This window comes from Arachis ipaensis, chromosome B06 (assembly GCF_000816755.2).
Source record: "Arachis ipaensis cultivar K30076 chromosome B06, Araip1.1, whole genome shotgun sequence".
Classification (NCBI taxonomy): Eukaryota; Viridiplantae; Streptophyta; class Magnoliopsida; order Fabales; family Fabaceae; genus Arachis; species Arachis ipaensis.
This window is the reverse complement of record NC_029790.2, coordinates 82,904,600-82,927,270: the sequence shown is the minus strand read 5'-3', so window position 1 is coordinate 82,927,270 and position 22,671 is coordinate 82,904,600. Positions and strand designations below refer to the sequence as shown.

Genomic DNA, 22,671 nt, shown 5'->3' with positions numbered 1-22,671 from the left:
TAGGGTTTTGATACATTAAGCATTCACGGTTAGGGTTTTGATTTTGTTTAATTCTTGTTTATTGGTATTGATGGTTTGATTTAATTGTTCAAAGTTTCGAGTTTTTGGGTTTTATTTGGTTTAATGTTTCATTCTTTTCCAAATATGAAAAGGGAGATGTTCTGTTTTGTTAGTTCTTCCTTTTTCTAGTGATGTGTTTAGTCTACAATTTTTCTATTTTATTTGGGTGAACTGAAATAAAATAATAAAGACCGGGTGAACTCAGAAAACTGAAGATGGTAAGTTTCTCTAACTATGTTCTTATGTTGTACATGAAACATGTGATAGATGCAAAATAAAGCTTGTAGTGAACAACAGAAAGGAATATCAAATCCCTATGGGCATTATCTGAATGTCAAGCATCATTTCTTTGCTCCCTAATCTTTTAGTTCCTCTTATTGGTGGTTTTTTGAATGGCTAAAAATGAAATAGTTAAGCTTCTTATCTTTTTTCCCCTACTCTAAGTTGACATATCTTTTGATTTGCATGATTAGGCTGCAAGGAAAACTGGTGCACTTCAAGAAGCAAAGGACAAACTTTAAGAAACGGTGGAGGAACTCACCTAGCATCTCCAACTAGAAAAATGTTTGCAGGTTAGAGTGTTGTTTGTTTTGCAGTTAGATATAAGTTGGTGAAATTTGTTATTTTGATATCTTTACATAAACATGCATACTGTAACTCTGGAAGAAAACTATGTTGAATTCTGCAAACCAACCTCGAAGAGTCCAAAGCACAAGAGACATCGAAACTATAGAATTCATTACAGGAGATGCAGGGGTATATTTGATGAAACCACTGCTCTGCTTGTCAAGGAGCAAGAGAATGTAAAGAAGGTTATTTAAATTACTCATATGAATAATTTTATCAAAGGGTCTACAAGAAAAACACTTTATTTAATTTATTTATTAAATTATTTTAGTACATTGTTGGATTTACTCATATCGCGTAACATTGGTTATTTAAAAGGAAAAGTGCCTTCTTGGATTGGAATTCCTACCTCGGTTGCCATACCTTTTGGAGTTTTTGAACATGTTCTATCCGATAAATCAAATAAGGTTCTGCATGTTATCTCTTATATCAAGCTTTGTGGTTTTCTTCACATATACACATTGTTCCGAGGGTTACTTAAAAACGAAGGTCGATCTCGGATGAGATCTGCTATGGTGGCCGGAGCTGACGTGTCCGACTTGTTGGACTTGGGGGAGTTGCTGATCCTTCGTCACCGGAGGGTGGTGGTACCTGCAAGAGACTCTGATGCTTAAGTTAGCATGGGCTTTAAGCAGGTTTTTAGTAGAATCAGAGTATGAGTTATACCTGGGTGCTCCAGTGTATTTATAGTTGTGTTGAGTGACCTTCTTGATAAGATAAGTTAGTTATCTTATCTTATCTTTAAGTGAAGTCATCTTTATCTTTTAGGAGAACTGCCTTTATCTTTCTAGGCTTTGGCTGCCTTTAGATTGGGCTGTGTTCCTTTGTTTGGGCCTTTCTTGGGCCTTTGTAGCAATTTGGCCGAACTCTTCTAAGGAAGAGGTTGGTTGTACTGACCTGAAGAGGTCGGTTGCTTTGTCCTTGATCACCCCAGGTTGGATAGCTCGACCCAGGGTATGAACAGTGCCCCTGCTTGAGCTCGATCTTTACTTTTTAGGGTCGTATTTACAGATTTCCTCCCTTTGAAGAAGTCGAGCTCGAGCATTATATAACTTCTGCTGGGTTCTCTTGAATGCGAAGCGTTTTCCTCCTCTTTTTAATGGTAGCGCACATTGCGCTTTTCTTGGAAACGTGTGAGGATTAAATGCTCATTAACCCCTTTTGCCGTTTCCCTCGTTTCATTTCATTTTGAATTTTTTAAGCCCTTTTTCAGTTTCTCTTCCACTTTCTTTTTGCTCTTCTCTTGCTCACGACGTTTCACTCCTTTTGTACCCTTCTGTTTTCACATCTCTCTTCGAAGAAGTTTGTTTGGCGTGGGTCTGTCGTCGTCTTTTTCAGCTCTTCTCGACAATCTTTAAAACGGTTGTTGCTTTCTTCTTCTTCCTCAGGTTGGTATTTTCTTTCTCCATCTTTTTCATTTTGATGACTTGTCTTGGTACTTTATGTCTGCGAAGAATCCGTTTTGAAAGGCTGGATCCTTTTTGCTAAAGGTTGCATTTTTTAATTAGTGTTGTGCTTTCCTTGACATGCCCCTAACTCTTTGCTTGCTGCTGTGCTTTCTATTTTCACGTTTTCAAGCCTTCTATCTTTGAAGCGACTGTTTGGTGTGGACTTTGCGCCGTTCTTTGTTACTACTTTCTTCCCTGCAGGTTAGTGTTTTCTATATTTTCTCTTTTCGCTTTTGACAACTGTGCATGCTTTTGATGTAGGGCTTTGACTTTGTATCTCACTTTTGATGTAGGGATTTGAAAAACTTTGATTCTTCTGTGAAAAGATTGTCTCTTTTTGTGTCTTGATCCACGACTTGTGATTTTTCCTTGTTGCTTGCTTTTTGTGAAGAATGTGCGCCTACTGCTGATCTTGTTTAGGGTTTTTGTTGATGTTCTTGTATCGTTGTCTTGGCTTTTGTTTCTAGCTTAACAATCTTTTGATGATGAACTGTCAGTAGGAGAAGTTGTGACTTTTGATTCTTTTTGTTGGTGATGATGATTTTTGCTTCGTGCAGTGTTAATTCTTGTTTGCGAGATGTTTAGGGCGTAGGTTGTCGATTTCCTTTTTCCTGGTTCTTGCCTTGTTATTGCCTCCAAAGGGTGCCCCTGGACTCTAGTGTGAATCCTTGGGTTTCCCTTTTACTGCTACTTCTGATTCTTGGTGATCATATATTATCATCCAAGTTGTTTCCTTATCTGCCCGGGATGTTTGGTAGTAACTCCATTTTTCTTTTTTCTTTCTGTAGGAATAGTTGACCCATGTCTCTTCACAAGAACATTGTTGAAATGTCTACCAAGATCCCGAAAGGCATGTCTGATTGGCTGGACTCTGTTGTGTTAATGTGTGTCACAGTTGCTGATTCTGAGTATTGTGTGCGACTTAGGAGGTACCATAGGATTTGTAGTGATAGGGATCAAGAGAAGAATTATAAGCTAGTGTCACCTGATCCTGAGGAGAGAGTTAGTTTTCCCTCTTTGGTTCAAGGGGAACGTCCCTTTTTCTATGCTTACGACTATTTTTTTAGTCAGTTTAATATTACCATTCCTTTTACCCCTTTTGAGACCGAGTTGTTTTGGTCTTGTAATGTGGCTCCTTCTCAACTCCTCCCGAACTCTTGGGGATTTATAAAAATCTTTCAATTGTTGTGTCAAGAATTGGATATCCGACCTACCTAAACTCTTTTTCTTTATCTTTTTGTGTTGACGAAGCCTGGGGCCGCTAAAAGGAAAGTCTCATGGGTTTCTTTCCGATCCGCTCAAGAAAAAAAGGTTTTATCTATGTATGACGGGTCCTTTAGGGACTTTAAAAACTATTATTTCAAGGTCCAAGTTGTTGAGGGAGCTCGACCCTTCTTTTTGGATGAAAATGATGAGCCTACTTTCTGTTTGTGCTGGCAGAAGAATGTAATAGTAGCTAGGTATTCCTGGGAGAGTCTTGATGAGGTCGAGCAGGCCTTTGTGAATGTGTTGGAGGAAATTTAGGGAGAACCACCCCATCTTGACACAAAGAAGTTTTTAGGAGACAATTCTCTTCTTCGGACTGAATTGGGTAGTTGTCGACTTTATTTGTAGCTTTTCCTTGTTTGTTTGTTTGTTTGCCAATCTATCCCCTTCTTAATTATGATTTTTTTTTCCTATTTCAGAGATGGTGAAGTACATATATTCCATGAAGGCCTATCGTCGAGCTAAGAAGGCGATAGCTGCCTCCAATATCTCGGCCAAAACTGCGGAGTGAGAGTCTTCTCAGGTTCTTCCCAAGAAACCGGTGTCGAGTGCTTCTGGGCCGAGGAAGGTTATTCCAACCCCTCAGGTCCAAATTATTCCTTCTGACCCAGCTCGACCATCTACTGGTGCTGCCTCTTCTCCTACTGCTGGCCCTCCACCTAAAAAACAAAAAACTGTTGAGCCTTTTGACTTGGATGCCCTAGATTTCGATGCAGTGGGGTTTGTTGATAATCAGATTGCCCCCTTTGGTCGACTTCCCCTGGACGATGTGTCCATTCTTCGTCATTTGAATTTTATTACTAGTAGTAGCATTCGGATGGCCCATATGGGTGCAGCTTTATCTCGAACTATCCAGGGTTCTCCAGTTCATGCAGCTAAGGAGTTTTTGGAGGATACAAAGTCGGAATTTGATAAGATCAAAGGTCTGAAGGACGAGCTTGACGCCAGGGTTATTAAGCTGGAGTTGGATTTGGAGAAGAAGAAGTCGAGGGCCGTCAGGGCTGAGGCAGCTGTAAATTTGGCAGAGGAGATGGCAAAAAAGCATAAGGGGAGTTACACCCACACTTATGCTGAGGTGTTGGAGCTAAGGGGGAGGCTTGAAAATGGTCTTGTGGATTACGCCGATCTCCAGAGCCATCTGGTAGATAACGTGACGGGTGCGTATGAAAATCTAAAGGTACAGGTCTGAGTTCTTGCTCCTGAACTTGACCTGACTCTCTTTAGTTTGGACAACATAGTGGAGGAGGGCAAGATAGTGCCTACTCCAGATGATGAAGATGACGAGCCTCTTCCTGCCCCATCAACCAAAGCTTCTGTTACCACGACTTCTTCAAATCCTTCTGCTGAGGTCAACCCTTCCCAGCCTGATCCAGATTGTGAAATTCTTAATCGTGAGGATGGGACCGTGGACGCTGTCCCTGTGAATATCATTCCTCCTCCTTCTGCCACTGATGCTACTACTGGGAAAACCTTGCACCCCTTATGATTTATGTGTTTTTATCCCCGCAGCCCGACTTGTGGGCTTTTGAACTCTAGTTTTTGTAACTTTGATTATAACTTGGTTCCTTTGACTGTTAGTTGCTTCTATGCAACTTAGTAGATAAACAAAATACTTTTGAACTCTTGAGGCCCTCTTTCAAGTCGCTTTCTGAGTCTTTTTAGTGATTGCTGATTATTCTTTTGCAAACTTTGTAACTTTTGTAGATCTTTATAGAGTGTTGGTACTCTTCTTGTCCGACCCCTTTTTTATTAGATCTTTTATCGGTCTTCTGGTTGGGCGAGATGACCCTTGGGGCTAACTTGCTCGACAACTTTTTAGTGTTCTGGAAGAATCTTTTTAGTTAGTCTTTGAACAATTTCGATAGCCTTGTTGTTGTGTTGTGGCTTTTTGGACAGGGATGCGTTTCTTTTAGCGCATGCTTTGTATGGTCGACTTTGTTGGTTTGAGATACCATTTTCATTGGTCGATTTCTCTTGTTGAACCCTTTTAAGTTATTTTCAGTAATCCGTTTTTACTCAGACCTTGCCATGCCTCTTTCTATGGATTTACTTTTTATAACTTTGTGCGTTGATGGGTTTGGTTCGACTTCTTCTTGTCGAATCCTCAAGTTATTTTTAGTAATCCGTTTTTGCTCGGACCTCGCCAAGCCTCTTTTTATGGATTGCTTTTTATAACTTTTGTTGATTGCCTTGTCCGACTTCTGTGTCGGTACTTCTTATGTTGTTTTTAGTAATCCATTTTTAGTAAGACCTCGTCAGGCCACTTTTTATAGATTACTTTTTATAACTTCCTGTATTAATCTATTTTTGTTGCTTACACCTTACCGACTTCCTTGTAATCAGGCAATGAGTTTGGTTCTCATCTTGCCGACTTTGTCATGATCGGGCGATGAATTTTGTTTTCATCTTGCCGACCTTGTCGTATTCAGACGGTGAATTCTTGCACTCAGATTAATACGTCTTGGTAGATAACCTTTTTGTGGAATCTGAAAAGCTTTATTCAAGTAGAAAATATAAAATAGACAAGAGTATATACATATAAGTGCTTACCCTTCTCAATCGGGAAATTTTGTAGATCTTGGCTTGGCGCCCCATTAAAAAACCTTTTCAGGAAAAAGAGTGCACCTAGACCTAAGATGTTTATCACTTTCTAACTATAGTACCTTCTCAGGTTACATGCATGCCATGACCTTGGTAGCTCTCGCCCTTCCAAGTCGGACACCTTAGAGTAACCTTTTCCTAGTACCTCTACAACTCGGTAAGGTCCTTTCCAGTTAGCTGTTAGCTTCACTTCTCCTGATCAACCTATGATAAACCCCATTTTTAGGGTTTATCTTGTGTTGAATTTAGAGGATTTTGTCAACTTTTCTCCCATGTATCCAATGAAATAGCATGGTTTTGTAAATTCTCCTTTAATTGTGCTTAAGAGTGAAAACATGCTTTTTTAGGTCTTAGAATAGCTAAATTTAATTCACCTTGATCCCATTAGATGCCTTGATATGTTTGTTAAGTGATTTCAAATTTAGGAGGCAAAGATTGGATTGAGGGAATGGAGAAAAAGCATGTAGAAATGGAGCACTCATGAAGAAATGAAGGAATCGCAAAGCTGTCAAGCCCGACCTCTCTGCACTTAATCGATCATAACCTGAGCTACAAGGATCCAAATGATGCGGTTCTAGTTGCGTTAGAAAGCAAACATTCGGGGCTTCAAAATGATATAAAATTTTCCATAGTTGCATCGCGTTTAAAGGTGCGCACGTGCACCGTACGTGTACGCGCCGATGTTGCACGTGATTCACTAATTACAACTTATGGCCAGCGATTTCTGGTGCATTTTGGGCCCAATCCAACTCATTTCTGATGCTATTTAACCCAAGGATTGAAGAGGGATGACACACTTAGACACTAGTTTAGTTTTAGTTTAGTTTTTGGAGGGAAAGTTAGTTTTAGAGAGAGAAGCTCTCACTTCTCTCTAGGATTAGGATTTGGTTAGATCTAGATTATGAATTCTTAGATCTAGGTTAATTTCATGCTTTGATTTACTTTTTCTTTTATAATTCTTCTTCTTCTACATTTTCTCTCTCTAGTTTTGCATTTAATTCTTGTAATTCTCTACTTTTGTATTAATGCATTTTTGTTTCTTCTATTTCTCTTTAATGCAATTTATGATTCATGTTCCTTTATTGTTCAATTGAATTGTTGTTATTTAATTCCTTGAAATTGAGTAGTGTAGATTTACTTTTATTGCAATCTTATTATGCTTTTCCTTTTATGCCTTCCAAGTGTTTGATGAAATACTTGGAAGGATGTTAGAGTAGAATTTTATGCTCTTGGCTTGGGAAGGTAACTTAGGAACTCTTGAGTTACTAATGTCTAAGTGATTGATGATTGGGAGCCATTGACTCTAGTTTTCACTAATTGAATTGGTGGAGAGCTAGGACTTATGGACTTGGATTGACATAGCTCATTTGACTTTCCTTTACTAGTTAGAGGATAATTTAATGGGGTTGATCCTTGCCAATTCTCAAGTTGTGGTTAGTGATGAGGATAGAGATCCTTGACCACCAAAACTTGCGAAGACCTTTTTAGTTGTTATTTTATTTTCATTGCCATTTACTTTTCATGTTTCTCATCCAAAACCCCAAAAATATACAATTCATAACCAATAGCAAGAACACTACCCTGCAATTCCTTTGAGAGACGATCCGAGGTTTAAATACTTCGGTTTATAGATTTTAGGGGTTTGTACTTGTGACAAACAAATTTTTGTATGAAAGAATTGTTGATTGGTTTAGATACTATACTTTACAACGAGATTTCATTAGTGAAATTCTATACCATCAAAAATCCAATCATCAACCTGCTCCGATGTCGTTTCGGATTAAGATGAGATCATTGTTGGCGAAGCTTTGCTGGACTACTCTCTGATTATACCTTGAGGCTATTCGACGCTTTAGCGCTTCCTCTTTAATCCGAGCTCTTTCTCGGACTTCTGGAAGTAGGTCGAGCTCTTCCCTCTGAGTTTGGGAATTGGTATTTTCATTGTAGAGCATTATTCTGGGGGATCCTTCCTCTATCTCTACTGGGATCATTGCCTCCATTCTGTAAGCAAGTCAGAATGGTGATTCTTTCGTGGTGGAGTGTGAAGTTGTTCGATACGCCCAACCTCCCTTTGCAGTTTGTAGTCTTCGCTTTAACCATGCTAATATGACTTTGTTGGCAGCTTCTGCTTGTCCATTAGCTTGTGGGTGTTCTACGGATGTGAATTGGTGCTTTATTTTTAAGTCATTCACCAAGTTTCTGAAACCTGTATCAGTAAATTGAGTGCCATTGTCTGTGGTGATAGAGTAAGGGACTCCAAACCTTGTAATAATATTCCTATATAGAAATTTCTGACTTTTTTCAGCAGTGGCATAGGCTAGGGGCTCTGCCTCAATTCATTTTGTGAAATAGTCCAGCCCTACAATGAGAAATTTTAGTTGTCCCGATCCTTGGGGAAAGGGTCTGAGGAGGTCTAGTCCCCATTTTGCGAACGGCCAGGGAGACGTTACACTGATGAGTTCTTCTGGTGGGGCGATGTGGAAGTTAGCATGCTTTCGACATGGTGAACATGTCTTGACAAACTCTATTGCTTCCTTTTGCAAGGTCGGCCAGAAGAATCCAGCTCGGAGTACCTTTTTGAAAGGAGCTCGTGCCCCCAAGTGGGTACCATACATGCCACTGTGTACTTCTTCCAGGACCTCTTTTGTATTGGAGATCGGTACACATTTTAAGAGGGGTGTTGAGAACCCTCTCCTGTATAAGATATCGCCCACCATGGTGTAGTACTGTGCTTCTCGTATTAGACGCTTTGCCTATTTCTTGTCTGTGGGGAATGTTTCCGTTTTGAGGTATTTGATTATGGGGATCATCCACCCCTGATCCTGAACCGATATGGTTAGGACCTATTCTTCCTCTAAGATTGATTGGCTTTGCAATGTTTTCTGGACGAGGCTTCTATTATTGCCCCCTGGTTTGGTGCTGGCTAGTTTTGAGAGTGCATCAGCTCAAGCATTCTGTTCCCGAGGTATATGTCGGATCTCATATTCCCCGAGTTGTCTGAGCTGTTCTTTGGTCGTCCAGATATTTCTTTATGGTGGGATCTTTAGCTTGGTACTTTCCTTCTATTTGTGAGGTAACTATTTGAGAATCACTGAAGATGGTGAGCTTTTGAACTCCTACCTCCTTAGCCAGCCTTAAACCAGCCAGTAATGCTTCGTATTCGGCTTGATTATTTGAAGCAGGGAATTTGAACTTTAGTGAGAGTTTGATTTGGGTTCCCTGATCGCTTTCTATTATCACACCTGCCCCACTCCTGACTTTGTTTGAGGATCCGTCCACGTAAAGATTCCATTTTGTGGGAGTTCCCGGGGTATCAGTGTACTCAGCAATGAAGTCAGCCAGATATTGTGATTTGATTGCCGTTCGAGCTTCATATTGCAAGTCAAATTCGGACAACTCGACTTCCCACTACAGTATTCTCCCAGCTAACTCTGTCTTCTGTAGAATGCCTTTTATGGGCTGGCTAGTCCGAACCTTGATGGTGTGTGCTTGAAAATATGGGCAAAGTCGTCGGGAAGTGAGTATGAGAGCGTAGGCGAACTTCTCTATCCTTTGATACTTTAGCTCGGCCTCTTGTAGGGCTTTGCTGATGAAGTAGATGGATTGCTGCCCGCTTTCGTCTTATCTAACTAGTGTTGAGGCTATTGCCCGATTTCCTACTACCAGGTATAGTGCGAGTGCCTCTCCCTCCCGTGGCCAGCTAAGAATGGGTGGTTGCCTGATGCGGGCAGAAATTGGTGAATTAAAAATTATTAGAATATATATGCATTGCAAGTATAGTTCTTAACTCGCCAGAAATCCACCGCTCAATTTAGAAAGGTGTCACAGAATATTGAAATTTAAAATACTGGGAGTATGAATCCCAGGTCGTCTCCCAACGAGTTGCAGGAAAGGGTGCTATTTTATTAATCAGATGTTTTTGAAAAGGGTTGAGTTGAGTAAACAGGAAATTATATTGATGAAATTGAATAATGTAAATAAAAGCCTTGATTGGGAGTTGATTACATGGAAGCCCTATTCTTAATGGAACACTCTTAAGGTTAATTGACAATTGAGAGTTATTTCATTCAGTTATCCCTTACTAAGTAAAGGGAGGTAAAACAAGTTGGAATGTTGTTCTATTCACAAGTCCCAATCCACTCTGGGGAGGATTGGTGTCAGGAATTAGAGAGTAATCCAACAATAACCCAATTACAATATTTCTTTTGAACCTTCCAACTCAAGGGTTCCTTTCAATCAACTCCCCATCAAGTTAGGGAACTACTCACTCATTGTAAAGGTAAAATTCGTAGCATATGAAAAGGAATTAAAGAAAGACATTGTAATTAAAAATTAAAAATAATTAATTAAAAATAAAAGTGATCTTTGTATTAATTAATCCTAAAAATATTCCAATGGTAAAATTAAACAAAGCAAAGAACATGGAAGAGTAAGCCATGTAAAGAAAACGAACTAGAATGACGAAGTCTTGATGAGGTAATAGCTCTTCTCAATATCCCAATGCAAAAAGCTAGAGAAAACTAAAAATCCTAAGAACTATGAATGTGTAAAGAGAAAACCTAGGGGAGGAGAAAAACTAGATCTAAAACTAAAATTGTGTAGAATGAATGTTGTCTTTTGTTTTTGCATGTTCTTTGGCTCTAGTCTGCTGTTCCAGGCCAAAAACTGGGTCAAAATAGGGCCCGAAATCGCCCCCAGCGAATCTGCAAATTATGCAGATCGCGCACGTCACGCGATTGCGTCGCTCATGCGAACGCGTCATTCGCGTTTCTGCTTTGCCACGCGGACGCGTCGCCCATGCAGTCGCGTCACTCGTGCTATTCCATGCCGCGCAGTCGCGTCATCCATGCGGCCGCGTCACTCCAAATCGCTCTCTTCCGCGCGGTCGCGTCATCCATGCGGCCGCGTCGCTTCTCACTGGTCATCTCCTCAATTTCTTGTGTTCCTTCCATTTTTGCAGGCTTCCCTTCCAATCTCCAACTCATTCATGCCCTATAAAGCCTGAAACACTTAACACACAGATCACGGCATCGAATGGAATAAGGGAGAAATGAAATGCATAATTAAAAGTTTCTAGGAAGCAAGTTTTCAACCATAAAACATCTTTAGGAAGGAAATATAATTGCATGCTTATTTAATGAATAAGTGGGCAAAGATCATGATAAAACCACACAATTAAACACAATATAAACCATGAAATAGTGGTTTATCATTGCCCCAAGAAATTTTTGAATTCTTGGAAGGCTTTTTCGCACTCTTCGGTCCATTCAAACTTCTTTCCCTTCCTTAATGTGGCGTTAAAGGGGATACACAGGTCGGACTTTTCATGTTGACTATAGCCCGCATTTATCTGGGTTTGCCTCAATTCCTCTCTGTGTGAGCATAAAGCCCAGGAATTTGCCAGCTTCTACCGCGAAGGTACATTTTGTAGGATTAAGCCACATACCATGCTTTCTGATGGTGTCGAACACCTTTGCGAGGTCGGTCAACAAGGATTCCTCACTTTGTGTTTTTACCAGCATATCGTCGACGTAGACCTCCATCAGTTTCCTGAGGTGTTCTACGAAGACTTTAATCATTAATCTTTGGTAGGTAGTTCCTGCGTTCTTGAGTTCGAACGACATGACGATGTAGCAGTAATTTGCTTTGGGAGTTAAGAACGAGGTCTTTTCTCGGTCGGGTGGATACATCGGGATTTGGTTGTATCCGGAATAAGCATCCATGAAGGAAAGGTACTTGTATCCTGAAGATGCATCCACTGGAGCGTCAATACTTCGTAGTGGGTAGGGATCTATTGAGGTCGGTGTAGTCAGTACACATCCACCACTTCCCATTTGACTTCTTTACCAAGACAACGTTGGCTAGCCATAGTGGGTATTTGACTTCTCTTAAGAATCCTGCCTCCAGTAAGGCTTGCACCTACTCTTCCACAGCTTGGGACTTTTCTGGTCTGAGTTTCCTACGCTTCTGCTGCACTGGCCGAGATCCTGGGTATACCGCTAGTTTGTGGCACATTAGTTTGTGATCTATTCCTGGCATGTCTGCGGCCTTCCATGCAAAGAGATCGGCGTTCTCCTTTAGGAATTGTATCAGAGACTCCTTCAGGTCTCTTTTCAAGGTTCCCCCAATATTTGTCGTTTTATCCTGAGCATCACCGATTTGGACCTCTTTAGTCTCGCCTTCAGGTTGTGGGAGGGATTCTTCACGAGCTCGAACTCCCCCGAGTTCAATGGTGTTGACTTCCTCTCCTTTGGGGTTGCCTTTGAGGTTCAGACTTTCATTGTAACAGCGTCGCGCAATTTTTTGGTCTCCTTTTATCGTGGCAATCCCTTCTGAAGTTGGGAACTTCATACATAAATGTGGAGTTGAAACTACTGCTGCGAGCTATTAGGGCATTGTAGGCTGAGCTCACGTCGACTACTATATAGTCTATGTTGAATGTCCTTGACCGGGTTCCCTTTTCGAAGGTTGTATGTAGTGAGATGTATCCAAGTGGTTGGATTGGAGTATCTCCCAACCCGAATAAGCTATTCGGATATGCTCTGAGTTCTTTTTCTTGTAAGCCTAGTTTGTCGAAGGCGGATTTGAACAAGATGTCTGCAGAGCTTCCTTGGTCTACTAGTGTCCTGTGAAGCTTAGCGTTGGCCAATATGATAGTAATGACCATGGAAAAATCTTGTCCCGACATGATATACTTCTTTTAGGTGTCTTTTGCGAGAAGATTTATAGATTCCTCCTCCTGCGAATCCTCCATTTATCATGTGGACATGTCTCTCAGGAGTGTGAGGTGGTCGTTTGATAAACCCCGATTTTGTAGTTTATCTTGTGCTTATTTTGGGGGATTTTATAACCTTTTCTCACATTTATTCAATAAAATAGCATGGTTTTATAATTCTCCTTTGATTTGTGCTTAAATGTGAAAACATGCTTTTTAGGCCTTAAAATAGATAGATTTAATCCACTTTAATTCTATTCGATGCCTTGATATGTTTGTTGAGTGATTTCAGGTTCATAAGGCAAGTATTGGATGGAAGAAGTGAGGAGCAAAGCATGCAAAGTGGGAGAACTCATGAAGAAATGAAGGAATCGTAAAGCTGTCAAGCCCGACCTCTTCGCACTCAATTGACCATAACTTGAGCTACAGAGGTCCAAACGAAGCGATTCTAGTTTCTTTGGAAAGCTAACATCCGGGGCTTCGAAATGATATAATATTTGCCATATGTTGCTTCGCGTATAGGGGTGCACACGCGCCATGTATGCATGCGCGCCGATGCTGCTCGTGGCCCACTAAAGTGAAATCGCCCCCAGCGATTTCTGAAGCACTTTGGGCCCAACCCAACTCATTTCTAATGCTATTTCATGCAGAATTCAAGCTTGGGTAAGGGGGAGCAATTGTTTGGTAGTATAGCATCATGTAGGTTAGTTTCTAGAGAGAGAAGCTTCCTCTTCTCTCTAGAATTAGGTTAGGTTAATCCATCTTAGATCTAGGCATGATTTCTTGATTTCATCTTGTTTCTTTTCCAATTTCTTGTTTCTACTACTCTATTCTTCCTAGTTTTTAAGTTAATTTTACTTTTATGTCTCTTTATATTTATGAATGCTCATGTTGGATCTTGTTTACATTTAATGTAATTTAATGTTGATGTTCTTTTAATTGATGATTTGAATTGTTGATTTACTTTCCTTGTGATGAGCGGATAATTTATACGCTTTTTGGCATTGTTTTTACATAGTTTTTAGTATGATTTGATTAATTTTTAATATATTTTTATTAGTTTTTAAATAAAAATCATATTTCTGGACTTTACTATGAGTTTGTGTGTTTTTCTGTGATTTCAGGTAATTTCTGGCTGAAATTGAGGGACTTGAGAAAAAATCAGATTCAGAGGTTGAAGAAGGACTGCAGATGCTGTTGGATTCTGACCTCCCTGCACTCAAAGTGACTTTTCTGGCGCTACAGGAGTCCAAATGGCGCGCTCTGAATTGCGTTGGAAAGTAGACATCCAGGGCTTTCCAGCAATATATAATAGTCCATACTTTGCCCAATTATAGATGACGCAAACTGGCGTTCAACGACAACTTTCTGCCCTATTTTGGAGTTAAACGCCAGAAACAGGTTGCAAAGCAGAGTTAAACGCCAGAAATAGGTTACAAACTGGCGTTTAACTCCAAGGAAGACCTCTACACATGAAAGCTTCAATGCTCAGCCCAAGCACACACCAAGTGGACCCGGAAGTGATTTTCTGCATCACTTACTTATTTCTGTAACCCTAGTAACTAGTTTAGTATAAATAGAACTTTTTACTATTGTGTTAGACATCTTCCATCTTTGATCAGTTTTATGCTATCTTAGACCTTTATGGGGGCTGGCCATTCGGCCATGCCTGGACCATTATCACTTATGTATTTTCAACGGTAGAGTTTCTACACACCATAGATTAAAGTGTGGAGCTCTGTGTTCCTCATGAATTAATGCAAAGTACTATTGTTTTTCTATTTGATTCAAGCTTATTCCTATTCTAAGATATTCATTCGCACCCAAGAACATGATGAATGTGATGATTATGTGACGCTCATCACCATTCTCACCTATGAACGTGTGCCTGACAACCAATTCTGTTCTACATGAAGATGAGATAGAATGAGTATCTCTTAGGTATCTAATACAGGGGACCGAGTCCGAGATATTAGAATCTTCGTGGTATAAGTTAGAATCCATGGACGGCCATTCCTGAGATTCAGAAAGTCTAAACCTTGTCTGTGGTATTCCGAGTAGGATCTGGGAAGGGATGGCTGTGACGAGCTTCAAACTCGCGAGTGCTGGGCGTAGTGGCAGACGCAAAAGGAGTATTGAATCCTATTCCAGTATGATCGAGAACCGACAGATAATTAGCCATGCAGTGACAGCGCATTGAACAATTTTCACTGAGAGGACAGGATGTAGCCATTGACAACGGTGATGCCCAACATAAAGCTTGCCATGGAAAGGAGTATGAAGGATTGGATGAAGACAGCAGAAAAGCAGAGGTTCAGGAGGAACAAAAGCATCTCTATACGCTTATCTGAAATTCTCACCAATAAATTACATAAGTATGTCTATCTTTATTTTATGTTTTATTTATCTTTTAATTATCAAATCTCTAAAACCATTTGAATCCGCCTGACTGAGATTTACATGGTGACCATGGCTTGCTTCAGGCCGACAATCTCCGTGGGATAGACCCTTACTCACGTAAGGTTTATTACTTGGACGACCCAGTGCACTTGCTGGTTAGTTGTGCGAAGTTGTAACAAAGTGTGATTCACGTTTGAGAGCACCAAGTCTTTGGCGCCATTGTTGATGATCACAATTTCGTGCACCACCTTTAAATTTGTAGTTGGTAGATTTTACTATTTCTTGTCATTTATTATGCTTTCCTTTTATGCCTTTCAAGTGTTTGATAAAATGCTTGGTTGGACTTTAGAGTAGATTTTGAGCATTTTTGGCTTGGAAAGAGTAATTAGGCAATCTTGAGTCATGAAAACCCAACTTATGTTGGTGATCTAGAGTTGTTAGTTAATATCATTTTCAATAACGCTAATCTTTTACTAATTCAATTAGTGAGTTTATTAGGACTTTTGATTTGAGATTAACTAGTCTTGTTTGACTTTCTCTCATGGAAGATAACCTATATCTTCTTCCAATATTGGAGATGACAAAATAAGATAAATTCTTGTTTATTATTGTGGTATGATTGATTAATCTTGTTTGACTTTCTCCCTATGTGTTGGAGTTGACTAAATAAGATGAATTAATCATTGTATGACTAGGATAGAAAGCCTATATTCTCAATTCTTGCCATGAATGTCTCTCCTTATCACTTGCTTTCTTTAGTTAATTGCTTGATTTACTTTCTTGTCATTTAATTTCTTGTCGTCTTATCAAATCAAACCCCCCTTGTTCTTCATAGTCAATAATTGACCACTTCATTGCAATTCCTTGTGAGACGACCCGGAGTCTAAATACTTCGGTTATTTTTCATTGGGGTTTGTACATGTGACAACCAAATTTTTTATTGGGAGGATTGTTTGTTGGTGTAGAACTATACTTGCAACGAAAATTCATTTTGTGTGAAATTCTATACCGACACGACAATTCTTCACAAATCATCGTTCAGTCCGTCCGACCTCTTCATCCCTTCTTCTTTTTCTTGGTTCATCCGTCTTGTTAGCTAAGTACCGATCTAGTCGACCCTCTCTTGCCAACTTCTCTATGACATTCTTCTAGTGAGATATCCGTAAATTCGATGGTACTCACAGTACTCTGTCCGATTTCCCCCTCCTTTTTTGCTTTTGATTGGGCGAGGTGGAGGGATCTTCTCAGTGTTGCATATTTTGCGGTAAACATCTAGAAGAGACACCTGAAGAGGGGTGTAATTGTGGTATTTTCTCGGCTTTCCACTGGGTTGATCTTCTTTCTTCTTGGACTCTTTGTCCTTGTCCCCAGATGGGTAGGAGAATCCAGATTTAGAGGTCTCTCCTAGTCGTGAGTTTTTCTCCAAGATAATGTACTTTTCTGCTTGCTCTTGTACCTTGTTCAAGGATGTTGGATGCTTTTATGATATGGAGTGGCTAAAGGGTCCTTCTCTTAGGCCATTGATGAGACCCATGATGGCTGCTTCTATTGGCAGACTTTGTATATCCAAACACGCTTTATTGAATCTTTCCATGTAGTTGCGAAGACTTTCCCACTCTCCTTGCTTGATCCCTAATAGGCTCGGGCTGTGTTTGGCTTTGTCCTTCTGAATGGAGAATCCGGCAAAGAATTTTTTGGCTAAGTCGTCAAAACTTGTGATGGACCTGGGAGGCAAACTGTCGAACCACTTTATTGCTGTTTTTGTCAGGGTTGTCGGGAAGGCTTTGCATCGAACGGCATCCCAGGCGTCGGTGAGATACATTCTGCTCCTGAAATTGCTGAAATGATGGCTGGGATCCGAGGTACCGTCATATGACGTCATGTCGGGAGCTTTAAAATCCTTTGGAACTTTAGCTTTCATGATCACTTTGCTAAAGGGATCTTGATCCTTGTGGGAGTTGTCCTTTGGTTAGAATGAGTAGTTCTGGTCTTGAGGTCGGCTTCGAGCTTTAGCAACTTATCCTCTAGATCTCGTCATCGCCTAGTTTCTCTGCGGAGGTCTCTTTCAACTTCTCGCTGATGTTCAGCCTCTTGTTCGACCTGTTTGAGCCGATTTTGTTGTTCTCGGATGGCTTCCAAGATTTCTGTGTTTGTGTTGGAGGGTTATTTATCCCCCTTGTTTTGAGGCACATCTTTTGATGTGGTATCCGTGTTTTTAAGCGGAGTTCTTTCTTCTAAACCAGAATTGTGGTCATTGTCATGGTCGTCCGCCATGATGATGGGATGACTTCCAGGTTCTCCGGCAACGACCCCAATGTTCCGAGGGTTACCTGAAACCGAAGGTCGATCTCGGATGAGATCTGCTGTGGTGGCCGAAGCTAACGTATCCGACTTGTTGGACTTGGGGGTGCTGCTGATCCTTTATCACCGGAGGGTGGTGGTACCTGCAAGAGACTCCGATACTTAAGTTAGCATGGGCTTTAAGCAGGTTTTTAGTAGAATCAGAGTATGAGTTATACTTGGGTGCTCCAGTATATTTATAGTAGTGTTGAGTGACCTTCTTGATAAGATAAGTTAGTTATCTTATCTTATTTTTAAGTGAAGTCATCTTTATCTTTAAGGGGAACTGCCTTTATCTTTCTAGGCTTTGGCTGCCTTTAGATTGGGCTGTGTTCCTTTGTTTGGGCCTTTGTAGCGATTTGGCCGAACTCTTCTAAGGAAGAGGTCGGTTGCTTTGTTCTTGATCACCCCAGGTCGGATAGCTCGACGCAGTGTATGAACACACATGCAGGCACAAACAAAAGTAAATTTGAATTTGAACCATATGATCGTAAATTCAATTCTTATGACAAAATGTTACTCATTTATTATTATAGTTTAGGTGTATTAAGATAGCATTCTGGCAGTGGCAAACTTATATGTTGAACCTTTATTGTTGTTTGGAATCAATATCTAAAATTTTGTAAATGCATGTGCAACAGCTATTACTTTAACCCATTTTTTAATATTATATGCAAGTGTTTCTAATAATTAAATGAAAGTTTGGACGCTATGTTAACTAACAGGCAGTGGCTGATAAGATCAATATTCTCAAAAGGAAGTTAACTGAAGAGGATTTCAGTGCCCTCAAGGATATCCGTGAAACTGTTTTAGAGTTGAATGCACCATCCAAGTTGGTATGTTCTTTTTAGAATTAGGCATAACAGTTACATGTCACAGGGAATATATCTCTTTCTTTTGAATATTATAGTTGCACTTGAATATGAAAGGTCTTATGCCAAAGTCTAAACAAATTTATTGAAAATCTGGTTTTTGATTTTTGATAGATCCTGAAGGCATTATTTGATTTATATAACTATCCCTACCTAATTGGATATTATTTTCAGGTAGAGGAGTTGAAAACTAAGATGAAGAGTTCTGGAATGCCCTAGCCAGGTGATGAATGGGAACAGCGCTGGGAGCAAGCATGGAAAGCTATAAAAAAGGTGAGGCTTACGTGTGTGTAAAATTTTTCTTATCTGAGATAGTTGTTTCACTAAAATTTCTCAAGTGTAATAGATTTTCTTTTATAATCGATTATGATAAGCTCAATTTAATGTTTCGATGAATAAAAAGTGATTTTGTGATAATATGTTTTGTTTAGATTGTATAAAAGAAAAATTGCTTTTGTATAATAAATTACTAGAAAGTTTATATAAGACCAATTTTTTACAGTATATCAGTCAATAGTCAATGCTTAGTGTACATTTCGTAACTGTAAAAATAATTAGCTTTAGTTATTACAAATAAGAGAATAATTTTAATACATTCTCGTTATAAGAAGATTTTATTATGTAATCGATTATATCACTTACTTTTGTTGATATGTTAATATATAATTAAATATCATTGTAATAGGTAGCTTTTATAAGTCATGTGTAACTTTCCCCTATAGGTAGCTTTTGGGGTTAAGTTTATTCCGTAATATGGTATCAAAGTATGTTTAATTGTTGTTATTGCCTTATTGGTCTACCCTTTATATGTCTAGTCAATCAAATTTCATGCTCCAGGTCATTAGTCCCACCTTGCCTAGAGATAAGGACTAGATAGACTTAAGTCTTGGCCAACCCTCCCTTAGAGTTTGCTTTTAGGTTGGTTAGGCTCAACTCAGTTCTAGTACAATTTTACGAGCAATCTGCTCTGTTGATTTTCCTCTTTCCTCATTGAATTACTTAAATTTTCTCAAATTGTTACAGTTGGATGTTTTAGCAATGTGTGATCAAACAAATGTCGACTGTAATTGAAGATGATTTGTTCAACTTGATTTAAAATTTTAGGAAAAATTATCTTTGTAATGCTCCTCTGTGATTTTTTTTTCTTGTTTCTCCAAAAAGGTCTGGGGCTCAAAGTGGAACGAAAGAGCATACTTCAGCACAAGAAAAGTAAAACTCGACCACGAGTGTCTTTCCATGGCTGTCCTTGTACAGGAAGTGATAAATGCGGACTATGCTTTTGTCATCCACACAACCAATCCGTCCTCTGGAGACACATCAGAAATATATACTGAGGTATAATTGATTGATTTTATGTTTTTGAACTTATGCCTCCATACACTTCGAGATACATATTTATTTGAAAAAAGAATTGAAAGGACAAAAGCAGCAAGACATTAAGTGTCAAAATTTTTTGACATAGGTGGTAAAGGGGCTCGGAGAAACACTCGTCGGAGCTTATCCCGGACGTGCTTTGAGTTTTATAAGCAAAAAACATGATTTGAACTCCCCTCAGGAAATTTTTTAATGACCCCTCTTTTTCAGTAAAATCCGTATCCTTAGTTATCATTCTCTTTTAAGATTATGTCACAACGACAACTACTACAGTCAAGAATTTTCCCATTATTGACTACATAGATCATTTTTAACGTGTTGCATATGGGGAAATAACCTAGCACCAACACAATCACATTATTGTATGAATGATCAAGTAAAAGAAAATCAGAGTAAACATGGGAAATTACCCGTACCAGTACTACATCTGTTGCATGAATTTTTTGTTATTTTGCATGAACGTGGTTTTCGGCTTCTCTAGATCTTGGGATATCCTAGCAAACCTGTTGGCCTGTTCATTAGACGGTCAATTATTTTTCGATATGATTCCAATGGTGAAGACCTAGAAGGTTATGCTGGAGCTGGCCTTTACGACAGGTAAACCTTTGCCTTTCATACCACTTCTTCGATGTTTCATTTAATTAACATAAATTTAGTGAAAAAAAATGCCTCCAAACTATTTCATTTTATTCCAAATTCTGAATGAAGTGATTCACCATTTCTGCCAAAACTTGGATTAAAGATTCAGAATTCAAAATTAATTGAACGTGGTATTTAATTAGCTTTAAGTTCATATGAGGTGGATTTCTACTATCATAATCAAAGACATGCTAAGTAATTCTAGTTGAGAGAGTGAATATTTAGTTTCCAGTTAAGGAAATTTCTAAACATGTTTTGTGTTCCCTTGTTGATTTTGCTATTTCTAAATTGCATATTTTGATTGTTGTATGAGCTTATTGTTCTTTTTTATTTTCTGCATTAGATGCTCTGTACTGGTTATGCAAAGGGGGAAGGCCTTCTATGACTTCCAGTTCAACAACACAATCCCCAAGCCTTATGTACGATCCAAGAGAAGGAAGTTTGACACGGCTAGAGAAAGGAGGAACAACAAAGGACTTGGGGTTTAAGTGGTATTGTTTTTGTATTTTTCTTCAGTTTTTAGTTTTAGAATTTAAACTCAAGATTTATTTTGTATTTGAGTATTAGTTTTTTAATGTATAAAATAATTATAGCAAAAATTATATATATCACTAATTACTGTTTGAATTTTCTTGTAATAAAAATTGCATACTATATTTATAGGTTTGGTAATAAAAAAGGACTAAAAATTTATAGTGCAGCGATGAAAGTAAAGTCAAAATAATGATTTTTTTTAAACTTAATTAGGCTATCGCAACGCTTTAGAAGCGTGGCCGTATCTCGCTATCGCCACGCTTTAAAAGTGTGGCCGTATCTCGCTATTGCCACGCTTTAAAAGCATGGCCGTATCTCTCTCTATTGGCACGTTTCAAAAGCGTGGCCTATCTCACATGTGGCCACGCTTTTAAACGTGGCAATCTATAAAAAGTGCGGCGATAGGTCACCAAAAACGTGGCGATAGAGCAACCGCCACCCTTTAAGAGGTCACCCTTTCAAAAGCGTGGCGGTATCTCAAAAAGTGTGGCGAAAAGCTATCGGCACACTTTTTTCAACTTTTCGCCACGTTTTAAAAGCATGGCAATAGAGCTGTTTTCTTGTAGTGACTGTAATGAAAGGTGGTTCAAAAAGAAGTGATAAAGCTAGGGGAAGCTGGCATTATTTATCTGATCTCTGATAGCCTTTGGGTGAGTCTAGTACAAGGTGTTCCCAAAAAAAGGGGCGTCATAGTGGTGGCCAATAACAAGAATGAGCTGATTCCTACAAGGACCGTGACGGGTTGGAGGATGTGCATTGACTATAAGAGGCTAAACACGGCCACAGGGAAGGATCATTTCCCAAAGGTGCATGCTTTCCATCTTCTCTTATATGATTGAAAAATTTATTGAGGTTTTTATGGATGACTTATCTGTTTTTGGTGATCCCTTTGAGGGATGCTTGCAACATCGAGCCTTGGTCTTGAAAAGGTGCTAAGAAACTAATATAGTTTTAAATTGGGAGAAATGTCATTTCATAGTAATGATGCGGGTGGAAACTGTCTCTCAACAAATTTCCTTCGGCAAGTGTACCGAATTTGTCGTCAAGTAAAAACTCACAATAGAGTGAGGTCGAATCCCACAAGGATTGATTGATCAAGCAACTTTAATTAGAAGAATGTTCTAGTTGAGCGAATCCAGAATTTGGGTTGAGAGTTGAAGAAAATAAAATGGCGGGAATGTAAATAATAGAAAAGTAAATGCTAGAATTAAAGGACTAAAAATAAATGAATGAAAATAAATTGCAGAATTGTAAATGGGAATGGGGGATTTGCTCATAAAAGTAAATGGCAGAAATTAAAGAGAATGGGTAAGATCAGAGATGGGGAGTTCATTGGGCTTAGGAGATGTTGTAATTCTCCGGATCAAGTACATTTTCATCTCTACCTCAATCAATGCACTCATTGATCTCCTTGGCAATCTTAATTGATTGAATTACAATTTCTTGCAATTCAATCTCTCAAATCTTGATCAATAGCCAATTCCTTGGTCAATTGCTCATGAGAAGAGATGAAGTATGGTCACTGATTATACCACATGCATTTCCCAAATCAAGTATTGAGAGGGTTATAGTCACATACCCATCCAAACCCAATTTGGTCCAGCATGAGAAAGCATTTCTAGCTTGATCTCTTCATTCCTCTTTCAAGGTTCAGAAGAGATCCAAGTTTGAATAGCTTCTCTTCCAAGATAACTACTCAATTGGATGAAGATCGAAAGCTTTCAAGTAAAATCAAGAGAAAAGATAGAAGAAGAATAATGAAAAATAGTATTGATCCATCAAATTACAACAGAGC

The 22,671-nt window shown here is 39.2% G+C and overlaps 1 protein-coding gene across 4 annotated transcripts; it reads left to right on the top strand.

The window, feature by feature from the left end:
• Positions 980 to 20,845, top strand: LOC107648260 (alpha-glucan water dikinase, chloroplastic-like). 4 transcript variants are annotated; one of them, XM_021104550.1, is made up of 7 exons: positions 980 to 1,094; positions 18,183 to 18,293; positions 18,504 to 18,602; positions 19,491 to 19,664; positions 19,792 to 19,884; positions 20,185 to 20,300; positions 20,686 to 20,845. In XM_021104550.1, exons 4-7 carry the CDS (start codon positions 19,566 to 19,568, stop codon positions 20,828 to 20,830), a joined length of 453 nt encoding a protein of 150 aa, XP_020960209.1. In that variant the 5' UTR covers positions 980 to 1,094; positions 18,183 to 18,293; positions 18,504 to 18,602; positions 19,491 to 19,565; the 3' UTR covers positions 20,831 to 20,845. The 4 variants fall into 4 exon arrangements, 2 of the variants coding, with proteins under 2 accessions (XP_020960209.1, XP_020960210.1); XR_002348902.1 differs by lacking the exon at positions 19,792 to 19,884 and having other exon boundaries at positions 20,686 to 20,815; XR_001621831.2 differs by lacking the exons at positions 19,792 to 19,884; positions 20,686 to 20,845 and having other exon boundaries at positions 20,185 to 20,547.

Coding starts and splice junctions, on each gene's coding strand:
- LOC107648260 (XM_021104550.1), top strand. CDS start 19,566: ATGGCTGTCCTTGTACAGGAAGTGATAAATGCGGACTATGCTTTTGTC. Junction 19,665..19,791: donor CATCAGAAATATATACTGAG/GTATAATTGATT, acceptor TTTTTGACATAG/GTGGTAAAGGGGCTCGGAGA. Junction 20,301..20,685: donor GGAGCTGGCCTTTACGACAG/GTAAACCTTTGC, acceptor TTTCTGCATTAG/ATGCTCTGTACTGGTTATGC.